Source organism: Pongo pygmaeus, chromosome 1, assembly GCF_028885625.2.
Source record: "Pongo pygmaeus isolate AG05252 chromosome 1, NHGRI_mPonPyg2-v2.0_pri, whole genome shotgun sequence".
In the NCBI taxonomy this organism is placed as follows: Eukaryota; Metazoa; Chordata; class Mammalia; order Primates; family Hominidae; genus Pongo; species Pongo pygmaeus.
Window position 1 is genome coordinate 1,312,956 of NC_072373.2, and position 25,754 is coordinate 1,338,709.

Below are 25,754 nucleotides of genomic sequence, written 5' to 3' on the forward strand. Positions count from 1 at the left end.
GGGGAAGGTCTCACTCCAAAGTGGCCCTGGGACTCCCTCTTGCGTATTTTCATGTGTGTGTGTGTGTGTGTGAGTGTTTACAAACTGAACTGATTTACTCCTACCTCTTTAGACCTCTTTTAGAAAGGAAAACACAGACTGGGTGGCTGTGAGCAGCACTTACCATTCTCCATGGCCTTGGTAGGGCCCCTTGAGCCCTGCTTGCTTCTTCACACAGAAAGGAAACTAAAGAGCTTTCTTGACAACTAGTAACTCTCCCAAGCATATTTGTGTTTTCACACAGGATTTTAATTTCTACCACTGTGGGAGGCACTAGGTTCATATTTTGAAAAAGTTAGTCCTCATGCTGTCTCTGAAATTATATCCACAAAGACAGTTGTTCATTTTAAGTGGCAATTAGGATGGTGAGGAATTCAAAACCGTGCCTAACAATAAGAACAGTAATAATAATAACACCAGCCATTAACTGAGCTTTTAATAGGGATCAAACATTCTTATTTAATCTTCAGTGCTTTATAAACACTATCTTATTGAATCTTCACTGACATCCTATGAGACATGTTTATTCCTGTTTCACAGGGGTCTGTTGGGTGCACAGGAATCATGTCTTTCAAAGAGCACCAGGTGCAGAAGCCATGGCAAGGCCCCCGGACTCAAGTGGAAAGAAGAGGAGCAAACGTGTTCCCAAGCCCATGTTGAGACATCACCATTCCAAGGACACCCAGAAATAGCTGGGGAGGAATTTAAGAAGACAAGAGAAACATGGGGTTAAGATCTTGCCAAGCAAGTGAAGATTTGGAGACATGGAGCTATGCATTGACATTCATGAACTTATTTACACTTATGAACTCCTGAAACCTAGGAGAGGTTGAAAAATTGCAAATCCACTTGCTCCTTCTCCGCACCCAGGCTCCGCTTCTAAGTTACTGCCAACTGCTCATGGCTGAAAGCCCACATCCACTTCCATCCTTCATCAGCCACATCAGGCTGCTAGTTTTCTTGGCCCTCCAACTGCCCACCTACTCCTCCCTGCCTGGATTGGTTTTCAGACACTTGGACTTCAGTGATCTGCCTTTTCTTCTGAACACTGGACTCTGCTCTCCCATCAGAATTTTTGATACTCCCATTGTGTTATCATCAAAAATATGTATTTGGGCCAGATGCAGTGGCTCACACCTGTAATTGCAACAGTTTGGGAAGCTGATGCGGGAGGAACCCTTGATGCCAGGAATTTAAGACCAGCCTGGACAACAAAGGGAGACCCCATCTGTACAAAAAATGCAAAAAAAAATTACCCAGGTATGAGTGCATGCACCTTAGTCCCAGCTACTTGGAAGGCTGAAGCAAGAGGATCGCTTGAGCTCTGGCATGACCCTGTCTCAAAAGTTAGGGTCAAAATGTTTATCTATTTGGTCTTTGCCCTTGATTCCTGGCAAAAAGGCACCTGAAATTCTTGGAATTTCCTGAGTGATAGGAGTTTCTTTCATTATTCATAAAGAGCCCCTTTTGATCTTACCTGAGTTAATGCTAAGAGGTGACTCTAGATGGCCCTCACATAGCTTTTAGATGGGAGCTGGTGGCCAGGGCAACCAACCACATGAATAGAGGGCTGAACTCTCAGCCCTACCCCCTGATCTTCAGGGAGGGGACTGGGGCTGGAGATTGAGTCCAATCATCACCAATTGCCATCAATCGTGCCTATGTAATGAAACTTCAGTAAAACCCCTGAAACAATGAGGCTGAGCTTCCAGGATGGAATACATTGAGGTGCTGGTGCCCCCAGAGAGGGCAGGGAATCTCCATCCCCAACCCACCCCTTAACCTGTACATCTCTTCCATTTGGCTGCTCTTAAACTGTATCCTTTAAGATAAACTGTGACTGTAACTAAAGCGCTTTCCTGAGGAATGAGCCATTCTAGAAAATTCTCAAACCTGGGGACAGGAGTGGTGGAGTCATAGTTTGAAACAAACTACCTACCCTCACATTTTTAGTGAGCTAGGCAGAAGTGTAAATAGCCTGAGGACCCCATTTCTGGCCTGCACCTGAAGTGGAGGTGGTCTTGAGGAACTGAGCCCTTAACCCCTGGGGTAAGTGCTAACTCCGGCTAGTGTCAGAACTGGACAGAATTGTCGGACACTGAGCTGGCATAAGAGAATTAGGGTACTGGTTATTGTTGGAATAATAACATAACAGCTATAATAATCAGGCTGTTAATATTTATCTTAAATAGATCCAACATTCTGCTGCTGCCAGGTGTTGAGGAAATGCACACACCCTCATGAGAGAGACATAAACCGTCACAGAGCCTCAGGTAAGCCCCTCCCACACCCTCCCATGCCAGCCAGAGCCACCACTGTCTGTTGCCAGGATTGTTCCAAGAGCCCACAATGGTCCTTCCCAGTTCTTCCCTTGACCTTCTACAGGGCAGCTAGGGCACTGTAAAATAATCAGTCAGATCACGTCACTCCTGACAGCCCTGCAGTGGGCCCCTGTTTCCTCCATGGTGATCTGCTACTCAGCTGCCTCTTCACCTGCGTGTTCCACTTCCCTGGCCCTCACTCACTCTCCTCCAGCCATGCCAGTCTCTTCCTTGTTCTTGGAACATGCCAGGCAGCTTTTACCTAGGGACTTTGCACATGTTTCTCTGCCTGGAACATTCTTCCACTAAATAGCTTAGGACCAATTCCCTTACCTCCTTTAAGCTTTTGCCTAGATTCACCTACTGCACAATGTCAACCCTGAAAATGCTATTTAAGACTATGGCGTTCTCTAGATTCCTCCTCTTTGGACATCTCTGAAAAAAAAAAGGCAGTAGCCCCAGTCAGGGACTTATAGATGAAACCCCCATCTCCTTGGGACAGACACTTGGGTGAAGGGGCGGCTGTGGGCGCAGCTTCGGCAGACTTAAACGTCCCTGCCTGACAGCTCTGAAGAGAGCAGCAGATCTCCCAGCACAGCCTTCAAGCTCTGATAAGGGACACAATGCCTCCTCAAGTGGGTCCCTGACCCCCCTGCATTCTGACTGGGAGACACCTCCCTGTAGGGGCTGACAGACACCTCATACAGGAGAGCTCCGGCTGCCATCTGGTGGATGCCCCTCTGGGACAAAGCTTCCAGAGGAAGGAACAGGTAGCAGTCTTTGCTGTTCTTCAGCCTCTGCTGGTGATACCCAGGCAAACAGCGTCTGGAGTGGACCTCAGCAAGCTCCAACAGACCTGCAGCAGAGGGGTCTGACTGTTAGAAGGAAAACTAACAAACAGAAAGGAAGTGTATCAACATCAACAAAAAGAGCATCCACTCAGAGACCCCATCTGAAGGTTACCAACATCAAAGACCAATGGTAGATAAATCCATGAAGATGGGGAGAAACCAGCACAAAAAGACTGAAAATTCTAAAAACCAGAAAACCTCTTCTCCTGCAAAGGATCACAACTCTTTGCCAGCAAGGGAACAAAACTGGATGGAGAATGAGTGATGAATTGACAGAAGTAGTCTTCAGAAGTAGGTAATAACAAACTCCTCCAAGCTAAAGGAGCATGTTCTAACCCAATTCAAGGAAGCTAAGAACCTTGAAAAAAGGTAAGATGAATTGTTAACTAGAATAACCAGTTTAGAAAAGAACATAAATGACCCGATGGAGCTGAAAAACACAGCATGAGAACTTCGTGAAGCATACACAAGTATCAATAGCCAAATCAATCAAGCAGAAGAAAGAATATCAGAGATTGAAGATGAACTCAATGAAATAAAGCAAAAAGACAACATTAGAGAAAAAAGAGTGAAAAGAAATGCACAAAGCCTCCAAGAAATATGGGACTATGTGAAAAGACCAAATCCATGTTTGATTGGTGTTGCAGAAAGTGATGAGGAGAATGGAACCCAGTTGGAAAACACTCTTCAGGATGTTATCCAGGACAACTTCCCCAACCTAGCAAGACAGGCCAACATTCAAATTCAGGAAATACAGAGAACACCACAAAGATACTCCTCGAGAAGAGCAACTCCAAGACACATAATCATTATATTCACCAAGGTTGAAATGAAGGAAAACATGTTAAGGGCAGCCAGAGAGAAAGGTCAAGTTACCTAAAAAGGGAAGCCCATTAGACTAACAGCATATCTCTCTGCAGAAACAAACCAGAAGAGAGTAGGGGCCAATATTCAACATTCTTAAAGAAAAGAATTTTCTACCCAGAATTTCATATCCAGCCAAACTAAGCTTCATAAACGAAGGAGAAATAAAATCCTTTACAGACAAGCAAATGCTGAGAGGTTTTGTCACTGCCAGGCCTGCCTTACAAGAGCTCCTGAAGGAAGCACTAAACATCAGAAGGAACAACCGGTACCAGCCACTGCAAAAACATACCAAATTGTAAAGACCATCAACACTATGAAAAAACTGCATCAACTAACAGGCAAAATAACCAGCTAGCATCATAATGGCAGATCAAATTCACACATAACAATATTAACCTTAAATGTAAATGGGCTAAATGCCCCAATTAAAAGACACAGACTGGCAAATTGGATAAAGAGTCAAGACCCATCAGCGTGCTGTATTCAGGAGACCCATCTCATGTGCAAAGACACACATAGGCTCAAAATAAAGGGATGGAGGAATGTTTACCAAGCAAATGGAAAGAAAAAAAAAAAAACAAAAAAAACAGGAATTGAAATCCTAATCTCTAATAAAACAGACTTTAAACCAACAAAGATCAAAAGAGACAAAGAAGGGCATCACGTAATGGTAAAGGGATCAATGCAACAAGAAGAACTAACTATCCTAAATATATATGCACCCAATATAGGAGCACCCAGATTCATAAAGCAAGTTCTTAGAGACCTACAAAAAGACTTAGACTCCCACACTGTAATAGTGGGAGAGTTTAATACCCCACTGTCAATATTAGACAGATCAGTGAGTCAGAAAATTAACAAGGATATCCAGAACTTGATCTCAGCACTGGACCAAGCAGACTTAATAGACATCTACAGAACTCTACACCCCAAATCAACACAATATACATTCTTCTCAGCACCACATAGCACTTATTCTAAAATCGACCACATAATTGGAAGTAAAACACTCCTCAGCAAATGAAAAAGAATGAAAATCATAACAAACAGTCTCTCAGACCACAGTGCAATCAAATTAGAACTCGATATTAAGAAATTGACTCAAAACCACATAACTACCTGGAAACTGAACAACCTGTGCCGGAATGACTACTGGGTAAATAATGAAATGAAGGCAGATGTTCTTTGAGACCGATGAGAACAAAGACACAATGTACCAGAATATCTGGGACACATTTAAAGCAGTGTGTAGAGAAAAATTGATAGCACTAAATGCCCACAAGAGAAAGCAGGAAAGATCTAAAATCGACACCCTAACATCACAATTAAAAGAGCAAGAGAAGCAAGAGCAAAGAAATTCAAAAGCTAGCAGAAGAAAAGAAATAACTAAAGTCAGAGCAGAACTGAAGGAGATAGAGACATGAAAAAGCCTTCAAAAAAATCAATGAATCCAGGAGCTGGGTTTTTGAAAAGATCAACAACATAGATAGACCACTAGCCAGACTAATAAGAAAAAAGAGAAGAATCAAATACACACAAAAAATGATAAAAGTGTTATCACCACTGATCCCACAGAAATACAAACTACCATCAGAGAATACTATAAACACCTGTATGCAAATACACTAGAAAATCTAGAAGAAATGGATAAATTTCTGGACACATACACCCTCCCAAGACTAAACCAGGAAGAAGTCAAATCCCTGAATAGACCAATAACAAGTTCCGAAATTGAGGCAGTAATTAATAGCCTACTAACCAAAAGAAGTCCAGGACCAGATGGATGCACAGCTGAATTCTACCAGAGGTAGAAAGAGGAGGTGGTACCATTCCTTCTGAAACTATTGCAAACAATAGAAAAAGAGGGAATCCTCCCTAACTCATTTTATGAGGTCAGCATCATCCTGATACATAAACCTGGCAGAGACACAACAAAAAAAGAAAATTTCAGGCCAATATCCCTGATGAACATCAATGTGAAAATCCTCAATAAAATACTGGCAAACCGAATCCAGCAGCACATCAAAAAGCATATCCACCATTATCAAGTTGGCTTCATCCCTAGGATGCAAGGCTGGTTCAACATACACAAATCAATAAACGTAATCCATCACATCAACAGAACCAATGACAAAAACCACCTGATTATCTCAATAGATGGAGAAAAGACCTTCAACAAAATTCAACAACACTTCATGCTGAAAACTCTCAATAAACGACATATCGATGGAACATATCTCAAAATAATAAGAGCTATTAATGAAAAACTCACAGCCAATATCATACTGAATGGGCAAAAACTGGAAGCATTCCCTTTGAAAACAGGCACAAGGCAAGGATGCCCTCTCTCTCCACTCCTATTCAACATAGTATTGGAAGTTCTGGCCAGGGCAATCAGGCAAGAAAAATAAATAAAAGGTATTCAAGTAGGAAAAGAGGAATTTAAATTGTCTCTGTTTGCAGTTGATATGATTGTATGTTTAGAAAACCCCATCGTCTCAGCCCAAAATCTCCTTAAGTTTGATAAGCAACTTCAGCAAAATCTCAGGATGCAAAATCAATGTGCAAAAATTACAAGCATTCTTATACACCAATAACAGACAAACAGAGAGCCAAATCATGAATGAACTCCCATTTACAACTGCTACAAAGAGAATAAAATACCTAGGAACACAACTTACAAGGGATGTGAAGGACCTCTTCAAGGAGAACTACAAACCACTGCTCAAGGAAATAAGAGAGGACACAAACAAATGGAAAAACATTCCATGCTCATGGATAGGAAAAATCAAGATCATGAAAATGGCCACACTGCCCAAAGTAATTTATAGATCCAATGCTATCCCCATCAAGCTACCACTGACTTTCTTCACAGAATTGGGGGAAAAAAACTACCTTAAATTTCATATGGAACCAAAAAAGGGCCCACATAGCCAAGACAATCCTAAGCAAAAAGAACAAAGCTGGAGGCATCATGCTACCTGACTTCAAACTATACTACAAGGCTACAGTAACCAAAACGGCATGGTATTGGTACTGGTACCAAAACAGGTATACAGACCAATGGAACAAAACAGACCCCCTCAGAAATAACACCACACATCAACAACTACCCGATCTTTGACAAACCTGACAAGAACAAGCAATGAGGAAAGGATTCCATATTTAATAAATGGTGTTGGGACAACTGGCTAGATATATGCAGAAAGCTGAAACTGGATTCCTTCCTTACACCTTATACAAAAAAATAACTCTAGATGGATTAAAGACTTAAACATAAGACCTAAAATCATAAAAACCCTAGAAGAAAACCTAGGCAATACTATTCAGGACATAGGCATGGGCAAAGACTTCATGACTAATACACCAAAAGCAATGGCAACAAAACCAAAATTGACAAATGGGATCTAATTAAACTAAAGAGTTTCTGCACAGCAAACAAAAATGAACAGGCAACCTACAGAATGAGAGAAAACTTTTGCAATCTATCCATCTGACCAAGGGCAAATATCTCAAATCTACAAAGAACTTAAACAAATTCACAAGAAAAAAAGCAGCCCCATCAAAAAGTGTGCCAAGGATATGAACAGACACTTCTCAAAAGAAGACATTTATGCAGCCAACAAACATATGAAAAAAAAGCTCATCATCACTGGTCATTAGAGAAATGCAAATCAAAACCACAATGAGATACTTATGGAAGTATGTCTTATGGAAGACAGTGTGTGATTCCTCAAGGATCTAGAACCAGAAATACCATTTGACCCAGCATTCCCATTACTGGGTACATACCCAAAGGATTTATATTCTTTATTCTACTATAAAGACACATGCACACATATGTTTATTGCAGCACTGTTCACGATAACAAAGACTTGGAACCAACCCTAATTCCCATCAATGATAGACTGGAGAAAGAAAATGTGGGACATATACACCATGGAATACTATGCAGCCATAAAAAAGGGATGAAGTCATGTCCTTTGCAGGGACATGGTTGAAGCTGGAAACCGTCATTCTCAGCAAACTAACACATGAACAGAAAACCAAACACTGCATCTTCTCACTCCTAAGCGGGAGTTGAACAATGAGAACACATGGACACGGGGGTGGGGGAAGCATCACACCCTGGGGCCTGTCAGGTTTGGGGGGCTGAGGGAGGGATAGTATTAGGAGAAATACCTAATGTAGATGACAAGCTGATGGATGCAGCAAACCACCATGACACCTGTATACCTATGTAACAAACCTACACGTTCTGCACACGTACCCCAGAACTTAAAGTATAATAAAAAAGAAGACTGTGGCACCTGTTCCCACATAACTATCAGACTCCATCTCCTTGTCCTTGCCTATCTTTCCTTTTGTTTGTCCTATAGTATACCACACAGTTTAATTATTTTTTAGAGTGATTGCCTCCTTTCTGTTTTCCCTTGCTAGAATGTAAAACTCACCAAAGTTGGTATCTATATTAATTCCATTCCTTGGTTAAGTCTAAGTCCCTGGCACATAATAAATGCTCAACACCTGAGAGTTGAATGTATGATTTTAAGAAGAGAGTGTTCCAAGTGTTTGGAGCATTTTAACTGAAAGTAGTGCATTGCAGTCCCCAAGTTAGATGGACAGCCAGACATACAGCGGGCTTGGAGGAAGACAGGAGAGGTGGGTCCAGGAATGACTGGGCTTGAACCTGACAAAGACTCTCTCCTTGACCAAACTTTAAACAGACTCCTCCAAGCCCTCTTTTCTACTCCTTTTTTCTACTCATCCTGGTGCCCTGTCTTTTGCCTGTCTATCCAGTTATTACAAGAACTTTGCTAAGTCAGTTTAGGGAGAGTACCCCACCTTTGCTATCTGATCACTCTGGCCTGCCTTCAGCAACTATCCCATCAGGTCGATTTAGCAAGATCCCCTATCCTTGATGTCTCCTCTTAGCAATTTTCCATCCATTGACTCCTTCACTCTGTTCATGGTCTGGACATCCCCAGCTGTCTTTGCTGTACTAGAAGTTGAGTCCAATCTCTCCCCTGTTGTGGTGGTCTTGATACCTATTGCAATAGCTGTAAACAAAGTCTTCCTTACCATCTTAACCCCTGTCAGAGAAATTTGTGCTTTAACACTTATGGTGCCATGACTTATGTAGGTTCAGATTCATCACTGGATCCCTGGACTGCTCTCCTCCAGGACCCCAGACACACAGCTTTGAAACCTTTGTCTTCGGTCCTGACTGATTGAGCAAGGATCCCTTGGTGAGGGTGGCTCCTGAGTCAGGGCTCTGGGTGACTGTGTAGAAGCATGGTCAGGACAGATTTAGCCTCTTAAGATTCTGAGCATGCTCTAGAGGTTGGGGTAGAGTCCTAGGTAAACAGAGGCTGGGGCAGAGTCCTTTGCTTCTCTGTTGAGTAGGCAGAGAAATTGGGTTAGAACCCTAGGCTTCTTTGCTTGCGAGGTACCATCAGTTAAGAATACGGGGGCTTCTCAGTCGACCGAAAACTCCTCTTCTCAAACCCTTGATGACTATATGTCCCACCACTAGGGCATGCACTCCATCCACTTTCTTTCTTGTGGCATGATTTTTACTAAGGATAATTTGGAACTTTGATGGCTTCCCCATACTGGCTCCTGAGACCTCTCCCTTCCATCACCTCTGCTCCTTCTTCCTCCTTTTACCCACATTGATTTTCCCTTCAGTTCGTTAGAATCCTTTGATATGTAGAATCCTTCACACCTCGACCTCTTCCATCCCTCTGTCCATCCCTGCCAGACCTCTCTCTTCCTACTCCAGCCTCCCAACTCCCTGTGACAACTGAAATTCTAGGCCTTTACTCCTATCAGGAGCTCTCAGAGGACTCAGGGAATCCCTACAGCATTCAGATATCAGGGAAAATGAAAATCTGAAATGTCTCCTCCATAAATACTGGTGGAAAGCATTAGCCCTCATATAAAGCAGGAACCTAAACTTATTCCATCTGTTAGAAACACACTTCGCATAAAAATAGGAAAAGGGCAAAGACAAGAGACAACTACTTTGTATAAACCAGTGAGTTTTGTATTACTGTGTTTACCTGTCTCCTGGCTAAAATGCGAGAAGGAAACCTACAAGGTCTCTGTTTGTGCCTGTGTGTATGTATGTATGTTATGTGTGTGTGATACTTTTCCACCTGGATAATATTGCCAAATAAATTTATAAAATCTCTTAAAGTTCTGTTCAAATTGGCTTAGAGAAAAGTCAGTACTTCTATAAATTCAGTATTCTTAAATATCCTAGAATATAGAAACTTACGCAAATATCTTTCAAATTCACATGATTTTAGTAAATCCTTCATAAATAAAGCAGTTTGGTATTATTGGTTTCATAAAAATGGGTACATGTTCTGAGTTATCAGCATTAATTATAATACAAGCATTACTCTTGGATTTACTAGTCAATTAAGGTACGATTGTAACTACTAGATATTTAAGATTATTTTTAAAATTATAAATTCAACCTAAGAACAGATGAATAAGTAAAAATGCAGTAACAGTGAATTGTTTGATCTCCATGAAATAATGTATATCAAGCACAGCAGTAAAAGAAACAAACAAAAACTTTTAAGGTTTTTTTTGCTTTTGTGATACATGTCTAATATGCATGTTAATTAAAATTAGCAAAAAGATAGCTTGAGATGATAGCTAGTTTTGTTTAATGTTATGTCTGCTGAAAACAGCTTCCAAAATATTTTTGATAACTTGCAGTCTTAGAGTTATGTTATTAACTTAGAGATTCTAACCCAACTTCTCTGCCTATTTTTGATAACTTGCAATTTAGACTTATGTTATTACAGTGATATTCATTAGTGATTTAAAAGTATGATAAAGTACTGAAACATTAATTACTAAGTTCTAGTTTAAGTTTGTGTAATTTTGACTTCTTATTTTTATAGAGTCTAAACAGGCTAAATGTATTTGAGTTTGTTAAAAATATGAAAAATTGTCCTATTAGGAAGCATATATCTATAAAAATTGTGGTAGTGTATTCATCAAATTTCTCCATTGATGGGCATTGGGTTGATTCCATGTCTTTGCTATTGTAAATGGTGCTGCAATAAACATACATGTGCATGTGTCTTTATAATAGAAAGATTTATATTCTTTTGGGTATATACCCAGTAACGAGATTGCTGGGTCCAATGGTATTTCTGTCTCTAGGTCTTTGAGGAATTACCGCACTGTCTTCCACAGTGGTTGAACTAATTTACACTCCCACCAAGTGTATAACTGCTCCTTTTTCTCCACAACCTCACCAGCATCTGTTATTTTTTGACTTTTTAATAACAGCCATTGTGACTAGTTTGAGATGTTATCTCATTGCGGTTTTGGTTTGCATTTCTCTAATGATCAGTGATGCTGAACCGTTTTCACATGATTATTGGCCACATGAATGTCTTCTTTTCAGAAGTGTCTGTTCATGTCCTTTGCCCACTTTTTAATGTAGTTGTCTTTTTCTTGTAAATTTGTTTAAATTCCTTATAGATGCTGGATATTAGACCTTTTTCAGATGCATGGATTGCAAAAATTTTCTGCCGTTTTTGTAAGTTGTATGTTTACTCTGTTGCTAGTTTTTTTTGCTGTGCAGATGCTATTTAGTTTAATTAGATCCCATTTGTCAATTTTTGCTTTTGTTGCTGTTCGTTTTGGCATTTTTGTCATGAAATATTTGCCCGTGCCTATGTACTGAATGGTATTGTGTAGGTTTTCTTCTAGGGTTTTTAAAGTTTTGGGTTTTACATTTAAGTCTTTAATCCATCTTTAGTTGGTTTTTGTATATGGTTTAAGGAAGGGGTCCAGTTTCAATTTTCTGCGTATGGCTGGCCAGTTCTCCCAGCATCATTTATTAAATAGGGAATCCTTTCCCCATTGCTTGTTTTTGTCAGGTTTGTCAAAGATCAGATGGTTGATATGTGCAACCTTATTTCTGAGTTCTCTATCCTGTTCCTTTTGTCTATATGTCTGTTCTTTTACCAGTACCATGTGGTTTGTAATCACCCAGTCTATGGCATTTTGTTATAGAAGTAAAAAGACACCCTCAAAATAGAATCATCCTACCAATACAACCAAAGTTTCTTCTGTTCTATTTCAGGCTTATTCATATGCATCAATTGATTTTTATAAGTTCTGCTCATAATCCTGTGATATACAGGTATTTATGAACAGACATCATGATTCTCCATACATTAATGTAGGACCTTGCATTATATAAGCACTGTGCATGTCAATGAGTTCTCCAATTTCTTAATCTAGATTTTTCTTACTCAAACATTTGAGTTCTCTAATTTCTTAATCTAGTTTTTTCTTACTCAAACATTTCATCTTCAAAAAGGTTTATGTAATTTCCACTTATAAATATAAAATACCAACTTTCTGAAGTTTCCTGAAGTTTCCTGAAGGTTGGCCAGGACTGTGTCTATTATCTAATGTACAGCATGGGTGGTGATGGATGATATCAAATCATTTTATGTATACCTGGAATATATACAATCTTTGCCATTTACATATTTTAAATAATAATAAAAATATAAAATTGAAATTCATTACATATTACTTTTATTATAATTTTTAAAAGGAAAAGAAAATGCCAGTGCCTGCCATCATTTCAAATGCAATAAAGGTACAAAATTTGTAAGCCATAGGAAGAAAGTCAAGTTTATGATAAAAGTTTGTAAAAAGAAAGCTTTCTTTCACACCCTTGTGATAACTATGTTTAGACAAAGGGGAGGAATTCAGAAGTCACAAGCACACACTCACTGGGATTAGAAAGTTAGCTTTTTCTCATTTGAGCGATACCTAAGTGTTTTGTGTCTTCCTTTCTCTCCATCCCCTACACAGAACATCTATGCAAACTTAACAAGATTCTCCAGGGATTGGGACCTCATGTTTGTTAATGTCTTGGGATATGGAGATATGTTAACCTGCTATGAACTCTGTATAACACATAAAGACTTATACTTATTTCAGCATAATCTTGTCTCAGCCTCTGACCTGTTCTCTAAGGAGGAAACAATTAAGGCATTTCAAGTGCCAGGCAGAAGAAATGGAGCCCAGGCATCTCCTCCTCTGATGAGAGCCCAGGAAGATTCCTTTTCCGTGTAGTTTCTGTAGAGATTAGTGAAATCACGACATCAAGACAATTTGGAATAATAAAATATGGTGAATTTGGCTGATTAAAAATAAATCTTGATGTCTTCTTTTGGTTCCTTCTCTTGAAGACTAAAGTTTTTTTTTTTTTTTATCTTCGGAAAAATGTCTTTTATCAACACTCAGGAAAAACTGCAATCTCTTAATGGTAATTTCCTTTCACTCGGACAAGTTCTTCTGAGTTTTCCTCCTTTGTTAAGGTGAGAACACTTATTATTAATATTTTATGGTTTCTGAGAAAGGAATGCTTAGACATGTGGCTGGATAAAAATATATGTGATATTGCTATTTCTGGAAATTTATCTGCCTTTATTTGTGACTAAGTGCCTGGAAGTACTAAAGAATGATGTTACAGAGGAGTAAACTGATGTTATGGTTATTTTGCTGTGGTCCTCAGGGTTAAGCTGATTGGTTTGAGTTTCTCATAATCAGGAAAACCTATGGGTTAAGAGTACAAATCAAAACCATACTGTCTTGATTTGGATTCTGGCCCCCATCACTAACTGGTGATATGTATTTGAGAACTGTGAATACTCTTTATATCACACTTTTTTATAGGAGAGTGGGGATGAAAGTAGAACCCATTTCATATGCTTATTGTGTAAATGGAAAGAATTAATCCAAAAAGACATTTATAACAGTGTCAGACATAGCAAATTTGCAATAACTCTTAGATGTGCTGATAAATCATCAGGACTCTTGATATTATATTTTAGATTAAATGATTCCCAAGACTTCATTTACCTTGTTCTACTATCATTAGTTATCAGGCTATAACTTTTCCATAAAGTCACATAATTTGGAGGGATCCAGAGGGCGTACATGGTGGGGTTTGAGTGTGTGGTCATGCAAAACCTGGTTGAAATGTACACATATCTGAGGGGAGAGGACAATGGACAGTTAAATTAAAAAAAAATTCTTAGACAGTATTTGGAAGAACATGAGTCTATATTTCTCCCTAAGATGTGTTTTTTTTTAATTGTGAAGCAATGAAAGGGCTGAGCACAGTGGCTCATGCTTGTAATCCCAGCACTTTGGGAGGCCGAGGTGGGCACATCACCTAAGGTCAGGAGTTTGTGACCAGCCTGGCCAACATGGTGAAACCCCATATCTACTAAAAATACAAAAAAATTAGCCGGGCTTGGTGGCGGGTGCCTGTAATTCCAGCTACTTGGGAGGCTAAGGCAGGAGAGTCGCTTGAACCCAGGAAGTGGAGGTATCAGTGAGCCAAGATCACGCCACTGCCCTCCAGCCTGGGCAACAGAGTGACACTCCATCTTAAAAAAAAAAAAGAAAAGTGAAGCAATGAAGATTAAAAGTAAGTGAATGGACTCACTTATTCCTTATACAAATTGCATATTGTGTTTGCCTGTTTTGTGTAAATTAGGTCAGAAATGAGTTTAAATTAATAGGTGCCTTCATTTTTCTCCAAATTCCAAAGCATATATAACATATCCCTGTAAGTCAACAAATGTGTGCGTTAAAATGAGCTTCTCATCTCTGCAGTGGAAGCACAGGGATGGCAAGCCTGTGGAGAAGCAGATCAGAGGATCTGGGTTCTCATCCATCGCTGCCACTTACTCCTCTCATGACTTTGACAAACTCACTAAAGACGCTGACTCCCTGTAAGACTTCTTTAAATGACTATTTCATATTTTACAGTCATCATAATATTAGCACATTCTGGAGGATTCTATTATGAACTCTCATAATATGAATAAAGAAAGAGGTTGTTAAAATAAAAACCAATGACTCACTAAAATTTCGCACTGTACATGTTAGCTCTTTATGTTGTATAAGAGCAACATAAAATAATTTATCCTTTAATTGCATGTATGTGAATCTGTGTGTGCATATTTGTGTTTTTGTATTTATGGTCACTTTCAGAATTTGAATAGGAACTTCTAAATCACAATATGTAGAAGTGTTTTCCAATCTTCAGTATGAATGTGAAGAAGGCTTGCAAAAAGAGGTAATTCTGTCCAAAGAATGACTGAATATATCTCCTGAATGGCATTTGGTGATGTTAAAGAATTAGTGTGTCTTTGTGGCATCATCATGATTCTATGTCCTCAAAGTACATTTCTTCTTCTGTGCACATCAGTGGTTTAATGCTGACCCCCAGGATGGCTCAGGAGAATGCCAGCACCATCGCAGAGCTAGTCCTTCTTGGATTTTCCAGTCACCCCCAGGCTGAGATCCCCCTCTTCTTCCTCTTCTGTCTGGTTTACCTGGTGAATCTCTTTGGAAACACAGCAGTTATCATTTTGGTGGTAATTGATGCCTGTCTCCAAACACCCATGTATTTTTTCCTGTGTCACTTGGCCTTTCTCAATATATTTTACACCACAGCTGTGGTCCCCAAGATGCTTTTCAACCTCCTCGCCTCCAAGAAAATCATCTCTTACAAATTCTGCCTTGCCCAGACCTACATCTCCCTGTTCATGGGAGCAGCTGAGTGCATGATTTTGGCAGTCATGGCTCTAGACCGTGATGTGGCCATTTGTTACCCTCTGCAGTACGTGCTCATCATGAACCAGTCTGCCTGTGTGCAGCTGGCTATGGGGGCCTGGACCATTAGCTTCCTTGCCTCCGTGGTGCCTCTTTACATCACCACACCTCCCTTCTGTGGCCCTTATGTCATCGGTCATATATTTTGTGAAGTACCTGTTCTTCTTCATATGGTCTGTGGTGACACATCCCTGCAGGAGACCATGATGGTGACAGGTGCATTTGGTATCCTCTTGCTGCCCTTCCTCCTCATTATCCTCTCCTACCTACACATCGTGGTTGCCGTGATGAGGATGAACTCAGCTGAGGGAAGGAAAAAAGCTTTCTCTAACTGCAGCTCTCACCTGACTGTGGTGACCATTTATTATGGGACAGGAATGTTCATGTACATGAGGCCCAACTCTCTATACTCAGCTGAGGGTGACAAACTGATTTCCTTGTTCTATGCCATCATCAATCCTGCTCTAAATCCTTTGATTTACAGCCTGAGAAACAAGGAGGTGAAAAGAGCCATAAGGAGAGTCTGGGAGAGATGGATCATGCACCAAAGGCAGAAGACACCATCTTAAGATGCCAGTAGTTAGAACTTACTCCTCCTAATGCTCTCTTTAAGGCTAGTGACATATGTATGGCATATATTTAACTTAATTAGCTACAAATACATGTAACTCTATGTCAAAATCACTACAAATATATTAGGTCATCTTCTCTGACAGCACTCTACTGTGACTGTGCCCTTCATGACTTTTACTGGATTACACCACAGGTATTGAAAATTTCTACACTTCAGAAATTTAATTCGAACAACAAGCAAGTTTCATTTAATGATAAAAGTGGAATTGACATTTCCAGGCAGGCTTTCAACTTTGTAACTTTGCTTGGCCTCCACATTTCATTATTTCTTGCCCCTATACTATTCAGGTTCTTATTTTTTTTATTAACCATATGTCATAGCATCCTCTTTAGTTACCCATACTCAATATATGTCTACTTTGAAACATGTGTTTCACTAATGGCAGAGATTCTTTCTATAGCTTAGTAAATGTAATCAAATTCAACAAATAATTCCATTTCAGAGGAAAAGGCTTTATGACTCTCAAATTCTGGATGTTTTATGGGTACTATGGAACATGAATTAGCTTTCCATCTCTAAGCTGGTAAATCCATCTCTAAGCTGGTCAAACACAGTGTCTCCAAAATGTGACTGCACTTCATTCAGTCTGGGCAATTGTTCAACTAATGCTGATGCATTCCTCAGGCATGTAATTGGTATATGTATTGCAACTCTCCACTCAATTGTAACCTTCTGCATTAAATCTTTGTCTGAAAAGCCCACCCTTTTTACCTTCCTGTGAATTCTCCTTTCTTGATGGAGGACTTTAAACTTCATCCTCTCTCGTGGCATGTTTTACTTCCCACGTGTTTTTGACAACCATGAAATCTACAAGGACCATGCATGGACTAGTGACACCCTCCAGAATCCTCACAGTTTAACACAGGAGAAAGTGTGCATGCTGACTTTACCTGTGGTGCAGGCGAGTAAAAGCCCAGCAACATGCAGGGCCATCAGGAAAGCCCTCTCCCTGAAGATTATTCGAGTCATAAAGAATGAGAAAAATCCACCAGGTGTACATGTCAAAAGAGAAAATTCAAATGGAGGTGGCAGAGTGGGAAAAAAACACCAACAATTCAATGAAAATGATTCCGTGAGTCTTGGCTGAACTCCACACTCTTCTCAAGGTTTGCATGCATTTTTCTTTTTGCTCTTCATAAGTGGAGCAGGGTCTTGGTACTTTTCTTTAGTTTTCCCTGATGCCCAGTTCCTCATGCACCCTTTGTTTTTTAAATTGAATTGGATTATTTCCTGCCTAATTTAATTATACATAATTTTTGTCTATTTTTAAATGATACATTTCATCATTTCCTATAATGTGTACTCGCCATTACTCAAAATGGTATGACTTTCATTTTTTATCAGTATAGAGAATATGAGGATTTTTTATAAACAACATAGTTCAGGGTTAGAGCCCTGATAACACATATGAAATTCACTTAAGCTTCATTTTCTGAATATGTAATTTTTTAAAAAAAAGAAAACACTTAACACACTGTTATCAGCAGGGTTACGAGGAAGATTTTCCTTGCAAAAATTTGTAATATGTCTTTAGAAAATCAAATTCTAGTTCTCAAGACACTGAATTTTAAGGCATTTATTCCGGTGGGGTTTTTTTTTGTTTGTTTGTTTTGTTTGTTTTTGTTTGTTTGTTTGTTTTGTTTGTTTTTTTTTTTTTTTTTTTTTGGAGATGGAGCCTCACTCTGTTGCCCCAGGCTGGAGTGCAGTGGCACGATCCCAGCCCACAGCTCACTGCAACCTCCGCCTCCCAGGTTCAAGCGATTCTCCTGCCTCAGCTCCACAAGTAGCTGGAATTACAGGCATGCCCCACCACACCCAGCTAATTTTGTATATTTAGTAGAGATAGGGTTTCACCATGTTAGCCAGGCTGATCTCGAACTCCCGACCTCAGGTGATCTGCCCGCCTCGGTCTCCCAAAGTGCTGGGATTACAGGCGTGGGCCACCATACCCAGGTCGCATTTATTTTAAAACAACGTACTACATTTTTTTTTGTAATCATCTGCAGTATCACTATCAGTTTTCCTTACTCTAAGGCTATTGAAGTGTGCTTATCTCCATGTGGTTGTGTTTGTTTTGCAATGCTTAACTGGTAGTTTTAGGGTGATGGCGTTATCTCTTTCTAGTGCAGAATCTGACTTCACGGAACATAGGCCAGCAGCTAAACAGCTGAAGACCTGGGAATGAGCTACACTTCTATGGCCCATCTCTTCCACTTTGGGAAACTTCTGGGAATTCATTACTAGAGCTCTGACTTTTAGCAAGCAAGTTCTCCTCTGGGAGCAAATACTGATAATGGGGTAAGGTTTGAATGGAGTGCAAGAGTTGGTTCCTGTGAGGCTCAATGTATTACTCATCAAAAACTGTGTGTAAGGGTTTAGAAGAACACCAGGAGTAGTTTTCTACAAACAATCCTGAGAATTTTTATTGTCCCACCAACAACATAGCATGCACACATGCTTACTCATCTGTGCATACATGTGCACACATGTGTTGTTTGCTGCTCAGAATACATGTCACCACCTCTGCTCTATTCTTATGCTGCTTTCCTTCTCCAGAATTCTTTTTTCCCAGTACCTTCACAAGCTAACTTTTCATCATGCTTCTAAATTACCATACTGTCTCACTTCCAAATATGGTTCTCTCCAACATTTGTTTATTAGTATTCCTTCCTGTGTCTGGTTTCCCACAGTTCTTTGAGTCTGTTTGGTAGATTACATTTTTTTAGTTCTTGCATGGTAAATGCATTAAGCAATCCTGAACAGTAAGATTCATCTCTATACAATCATCATAATTAACAAATAAACAAATAAACATTAAAATGTGATCAGTCATATGAAATATACATTTGTAATTGTAAGATCACAAAAATAATAAAATTTTAATGATTAATAATTATTAATGCTAAAAAAATTAAAAATAATTATTAATGCTAAAATAACATGTATACAAATAGAAATACTGATATAATTATCATAAAAATGAAGTTTGTATTTTTAAGTCATGAGGAAATCTTTATCTCTCAGCGTTATATTTCATGCATCTTTGTTGCTTTTTCAAATTAACCATTTGAAGCAATTCATTACTTTCAAATAGTATGAGGTTCGTGTGGGAATTTTGTAAGAACTGATCCTTGGAATCATCACAGTAATCTTTGAATGAACACTGGACTGGACATTCCACATAGCACAGTGGAATTTTAAACATGGTCCCTGCCATTAAAGATAGCATATTTTGTTTGGACACGTAAAAGTAGAATATGTGGAAAGTGAAATCCACATGACAACCCATCTTGGTGGTTGCATGATGAGGTTCTAACCTTGGGGCTATAAAGATAGAGTGAGTTTGTGTGAAGTAAGACAACCAGGGAACTCCCTTTCAAAAAGATTGTATTAAGTTACACTTTGTAGAGGAAGAAAACATGGAAGAAGTCATGAAGACAAGTGTCTCCCAGTAAAGATATAATTATAAATTTTCTTAATTCATATGTTATAAAATGGCTGCTAAAAATTAGAATGATTTTCGTTTTCATGAGGGGAATTGATTAGGATGGAGGGAGCCACTGCTACATGACTCTACCCCAAAAGACACTATAAAAAATCAAAATCCCCCAGAGCACCTTTTCCTGTTACAATTTATCTTCATTTAATGTACAGTATGTGATTGTTCTTCTCAAATATCCCTCACTGGGAGACAATTGTAAGCTCCTAATATTTGTTTACAATATCGTTTTCAGAATAAGCTACCATTGAATCGCTTATCCATATACCCTCCAATAGTTTGCCATCTCCCAAATTCTGAAGTCTTTGTGGGTGAGGTCTTCGTTAGTCTCTAATCCAGAGTATGAATGTTTCACTTATAACACTCTCCTTTACAAAGTATGAGTCTCAGAGGTTTTGCTACTCTGTAAAAATGTGGCAATACTAAATTTCAAATTCCCCTGTTTTTTTAAGAAATCATTCATCCGCTCATTTATTCATTTATTCATTCATTCAAACATTTACCAGATATTTTCAACCACATACTATATACTGATATGCTAGGTGCTAAAATGCATAAAATAAATAAGGTATTTCTTCCTAATAATTTCGCTGATTAAGTATTTGAGAGGCATAAAAACAAGTAGAAAATAGGTTATGTGGGCCAAGCGCAGTGGCTCACGCCTGTAATCCCAGCACTTTGGGAGGCAGAGGCAGGCAGATCAGGAGGTCAGGAGATCAAGACCATCCTGGCTAACATGGTGAAACCCTGTCTCTACTAAAAATACAAAAAATTAGCCCGGCGTGGTGGCGGGCGCCTGTGGTCCCAGCTACTTGGGAGGCTGAGGCAGGAGAATGGCGTGAACCCGGGAGGCAGAGCTTGCAGTGAGCCGAGATTGCGCCACTGCACTCCAACCTGGGCGACAGAGCGAGACTCCGTCTCAAAAAAAAAAAATAGGTTATGTGGGGAGGTGTTAAAAATGTGTATGCATTAACTACCAGAGGAATAAAGAGGAATTGAAAGGAATTAGACTTTCAATCTAATTAACAGAGTATAGAAAAGGAGAAAATGAGGAACAAAAGGAATCAGACTAAACGCAAAAAAAAGTACATTTAAAGCCTACAAAATCAAGAATTTCATTAAGTATGAATAGACTAAACAGCATCAAATAAAGGCAGAGATAGTCAAGCTGGATTTTTAAAAAAAGGAGACCTAATTTATTGTATATTCAAAGGATTCATTATCGACACACAGGTAAAAAGTAAAAATTATGGAAAAATATATGCTATGCACATAGGAAGCAAAAAGTTGCTGGGCTAGCCAATGTTTTGACCAAATATGTTTCAAGATTAATTTCATTACAAAAATAGTCAAGATAATTGTCAAGAAACTAGACATTCACAAGGAAGGCACAACATTTCAAATTATGTACATATGTAACAGAGCATCAAACTTTATGAAGACAAGGCTACTAAAACTACAAGGAAAACGAATGAATCCACACTGAAAGAGATTTTCACATCCTCTCTTTCAGTAATTATCAGTACAAATATCATTAAATATATAGGAATTATAGATACTGGCAATCAAGTTGGCCTAATTAAACATTAAAACTATGCACTATTGTCATAATATATGTTTTTAAAAGTAAAAATAGAAAATTCATCAAGAATGATCACAGGCTTACCCATAAAATGTTTTAATATATTTTGAGGCCGGGCGCGGTGGCTCACGCCTGTAATCCCAGCAGTTTGGGAGGCCGAGGCGGGCGGATCACGAGGTCAGGAGATCGAGACCATCCTGGCTCACACTGTGAAACCCCGTCTCTACTAAAAATACAAAAAAAAATTAGCCGGGCGTGGTGGTGGGCACCTGTAGTCCCAGCTACTCGGGAGGCTGAGGCAGGAGATTGGCGTGAACCCGGGAGGTGCAGCTTGCAGTGAGCCGAGATCGCGCCACTGCACTCCAGCCTGGGCCACAGAGCGAGACTCCGTCTCAAAAAAAAAAAAAAAAAAAAAAAAGATATATATATATATATATATACATATTTATATACACACATATGAAGACTGAAATGATCCAGGGCGTCTTCTGTGACCCCAATGAAATTAAATTACAAATCACTATTTTAAAATGGTATGTATAAAAATCCCGAAATATTTGAGAAGTTGACAATACACTTCTAAATCGACCTTGGGACTAGGAACAAATACATAGGAAAATTACACAATGCAATGAATATATTTTATTATTGATAAAAGTACAACACATAATTTGTGGGATGCATCAAAAAGCAGTCCTTAGAGGTGAGATTGCAGATTAAAATGTTTGCATTAGGGAAAAAAGACTTAAAATCTATTATGCATATTTCTGCCTAAGGAAACTAGAAAAGAAGTACATACCAAAGCAAAAGTCGTTTTAAAAGAGAACAATAAGAAAGAAAAGAGCAGAAATCAAAATGAAATGGAAAACGTACACACTACAGAGGAATCTAATGAAACTGAAAGTTGCTTCTTTGAAAAAATTAAAATGTATGTCTCTAGCAAGACTATATCGAAAGAAAAAAGAGACAATTCAGAAATTATCAATAAAAAGAATAAAATAGAAATATCATTATAGATTCTACATATACTAAGGGTAAGATAAGACAGAAATACTTTAGGTCCAAACACAAATTAAAATGTAACTGAGTATCCTCAAACAGTGGCTAAAAATAACAGCTATTCCTTATTCTGCACATCGTTGACTGCAGCCTTGAGGTGCTCTCCCGCAGCGCCTCTCACGCAGCTAGAGTTAGACCTTGGCTGAGCCATCTCATTCACAAGGTCAGCATCTAGAATGGGAGGCCTCACTTCATGCGATGTTTCCATGCGCTGAACTCAGGGTGGTTGAACATGCTTGTTCGTTTCCTAAGGGTAAAATGCATGGATTTTCATTGTACATTTTGACAAGTTTTGAAAAATATATACTCCTATGTGACCAGAACTCCAATTGAAACATTAAATTTTTCCATCCTCTAGAAAGTTCACTCACATTCCACTTCTAGTTAATCTTCACTCTGTAGGCAACTGACATTTTTCCCTATCACCATAGATGATTTTTGCACATTTTTGGACTTCATAAAATTGCATACATATATAATGTAAACTGCTCTGTCTGGCTTCTTCCTTTCAAAGTAATTTTTAAAAGAGATTCATTCACATGGTTGTAAATGTCTATAGTTTATTATTATATTTCATTTTTAACTGCCGAATAATCATTGTATATATTTATAGGGTACAATGGGATGTCATAATACATATATTCATTGTACAATGCTTACATCAAGTTTATTAACATATCCATCACCTCATATACTTATCGTTTCTTTGCAGTGAGAATATTTAAAATCTACTCTTTGCAATTTTGAAATATGCAATATATTATTATTAACTATAGTGACTCTGCTGTGCAAGAGATTACTAAAATGTTTTTCCCCTAACTGAAACGTTTTTCCCCTAACTGAAACTTTACAACATTTAACCAAAATCTTCCCTTTTCTCATCCACCCTCTATTGCCCCTGAGCCTCTGATAACCATCATTCTATTCTCTACTTCCATTAATTTAACTTTTTTAGATTCCACATTTAAATGACATCATGCAATATTTGTCTTTCTATGCCTGGCTTATTTCTCTTAGCATAGTGTCTTCCAGGTTTGGCCTGCTGCTACAAATGAGAGAATTTCCTTCTTTTTAAAAGCATTCCACTGTATATATTTATCATATTTTATTTACTCATTCATCCTTTGATAGACAGTTTGCTTCCACATACTTTCTATTGTAAATAATGCTGCAAGGAACATCAGAGTGCAGGTATATCATTTATTTTTTATTGTTGGGTAATATTTCATTGTGTGGATCTTTTGCAATCTGTTTTCCGTTCTTTTCCTCATTACCATTTTCACTGGTTTTGCACCGTGGGTACTAAGAAAAAAACTATAAATATTCATGTAAAAATTATTTTGGAAACAAATATTTCTACTAAAGTTGCTAAATGTCTGAGATGCAATTGTTGATTCATGAGGTCAATATCTGTCTGATTTCATAAGAAACTGATAAACACTATTGTCAAGTTTGTATCGTTTTATCCTGCAACAAGTGATGAATAATTTATAGCTATTTCACATCCTTGACTGTGTTTGCTGTTGTCAGTCTCTGTTTTGTGTGTGTGTGTCTGTGTGTGTGGTTTTTTGCATTTTTTTGTTTTTAGTTTTCCTTTTTGCCATTTGGGGGTGTGCAAAGCAGTATAACATTATGGTTTTCATTTATATTTGATTGATTACTAATGATGCTGAATATATACATCATTAGTTATCAATCAAATGCAAATTTGATTGATTTGCATTTGATTGTAGGTTAATTTGCCATAAGCAGATTTTTTTAAAGAAGTCCAGTTTTTGTTTAATGCTTAGTTTTATGTTTTGGCATCTTTGCCTAACCCATAAAAATATTTCTATATGCTTCCTTCTATAATATTCATAGTTTTTAATTTTATATATGGGTGTATTGTCCATGTTTACTTATTTCATATAAAATGAGGTGGTGGTGGTGTTTCTGTGTGTGTGCTTGCTTATATAGTTATTCCAGTGTGATATATAGATTGCCATTTCTGGCCTTGAATTTTCTTCAAAGCTTTGTTGAGCATCACTGTCCATGAATATGTAGCCCTATTTCTTCACTCTTTCTTCTGTTGCATGTATCCATTTATCTTCATAAAAAGTTCACACTGTCTCAATGACTATAGCTTTAGAGTAAACATTAACAGCAATTAGTAGCAATCTTCTAACAGAATGCTTTCAAAATTTTTTTGGAGATTGTTTTGACTATTCTTATTTCTTTGGTTTTTTTATATACACTTTATAATTAGCTTGCCAATTTCTTCAAAACAGACATGTTGCAATTTGATTTAGATGGAAACAAATCTCATTCATTAAGTTTTTAGTTTCAATTATTTATTCCTAAATTCTAGAGTTTCCTTTCTTGGAATTCATTAATATATTTTATAGAATTTTTTTATTGGTATCAATGAGTCTATAGATTTTTTTTCTAGCAGTATCTTTGGTCTAAATATCAGGAAAATTCTGTCCTCATAAAACAAGTTGGGATGTATGCCTTTGTCATCAATTTTCTGGAATAGACTGTGTGGAATTGGAACTATTTCATACTTAAATGTTTGATAGAATTCACCATTGAAACCATGTTCACACTGAGTTTTCTTTTGGGGAATTTTTTAAATTAACTACAAATTCAATATCTTCATTATAATTAGGGGTATTTAGATTATCTATGCCTTCTTCAGTGAGTCTTGTTCATTTGTCTCCTAAAAAAATTTATCAATTTAACATAAATTTTAAAAATTAGATGCATTGTTTTTGTTTTTTGTTTTTTGTTTTTTTTTCTTTTATTGTAATTATTATTATTATTATTATTATTATTATACTTTAGGTTTTATGGTACATGTGCCCAATGTGCAGGTAAGTTACATATGTATACATGTGCCATGCTGGTGCACTGCACCCACCAACTCGTCATCTACCGATAGATTGGATTAAGAAAATGTTTTTTGTTTTTTTAATTTTAATTTTAATTTTAAGTTCCAGAGTACTTAGTTTTTACTTATATATAGGTGTATTATCCATGTTTAATTATTATATATAAAATGAGGTGGTGGTGGTGTTTGTGTGTGTGTGTTTTGTGCAGGATACACAGGTTCGTTACATAGGTAAACGTGTGCCATCGTGGTTTGCTGCACCTATCAACCCATCACCTAGGTATTAAGCCCAGCATGCATTAACTATTTTTCCTAATGCTCTCCATCCCCCCACCCAACCCCCTGACA

The 25,754-nt window shown here is 38.1% G+C and overlaps 1 protein-coding gene across 6 annotated transcripts in view; it reads left to right on the top strand.

Annotated features, from left to right (window-relative positions):
• Positions 1-25,754, top strand: part of LOC134740221 (uncharacterized) — a 71,238-nt gene that overhangs the window by 2,671 nt on the left and 42,813 nt on the right. For 2 of the 6 annotated variants that reach the window (XR_010127521.1, XM_063670601.1), the window contains exon 2: positions 2,232-2,312. Coding sequence is in view for 2 of the 6 variants with exons in the window: in XM_063670601.1 (XP_063526671.1) it covers positions 2,232-2,312 (81 nt within the window). In the remaining 4 variants the exon portion in view is untranslated. Of the gene's footprint in view, positions 1-579; positions 1,300-2,231; positions 2,313-12,943; positions 13,614-25,754 lie in introns of those variants that run through there. The other 4 variants (XR_010127518.1, XR_010127519.1, XR_010127520.1 and 1 more) reach the window with 4 other exon arrangements.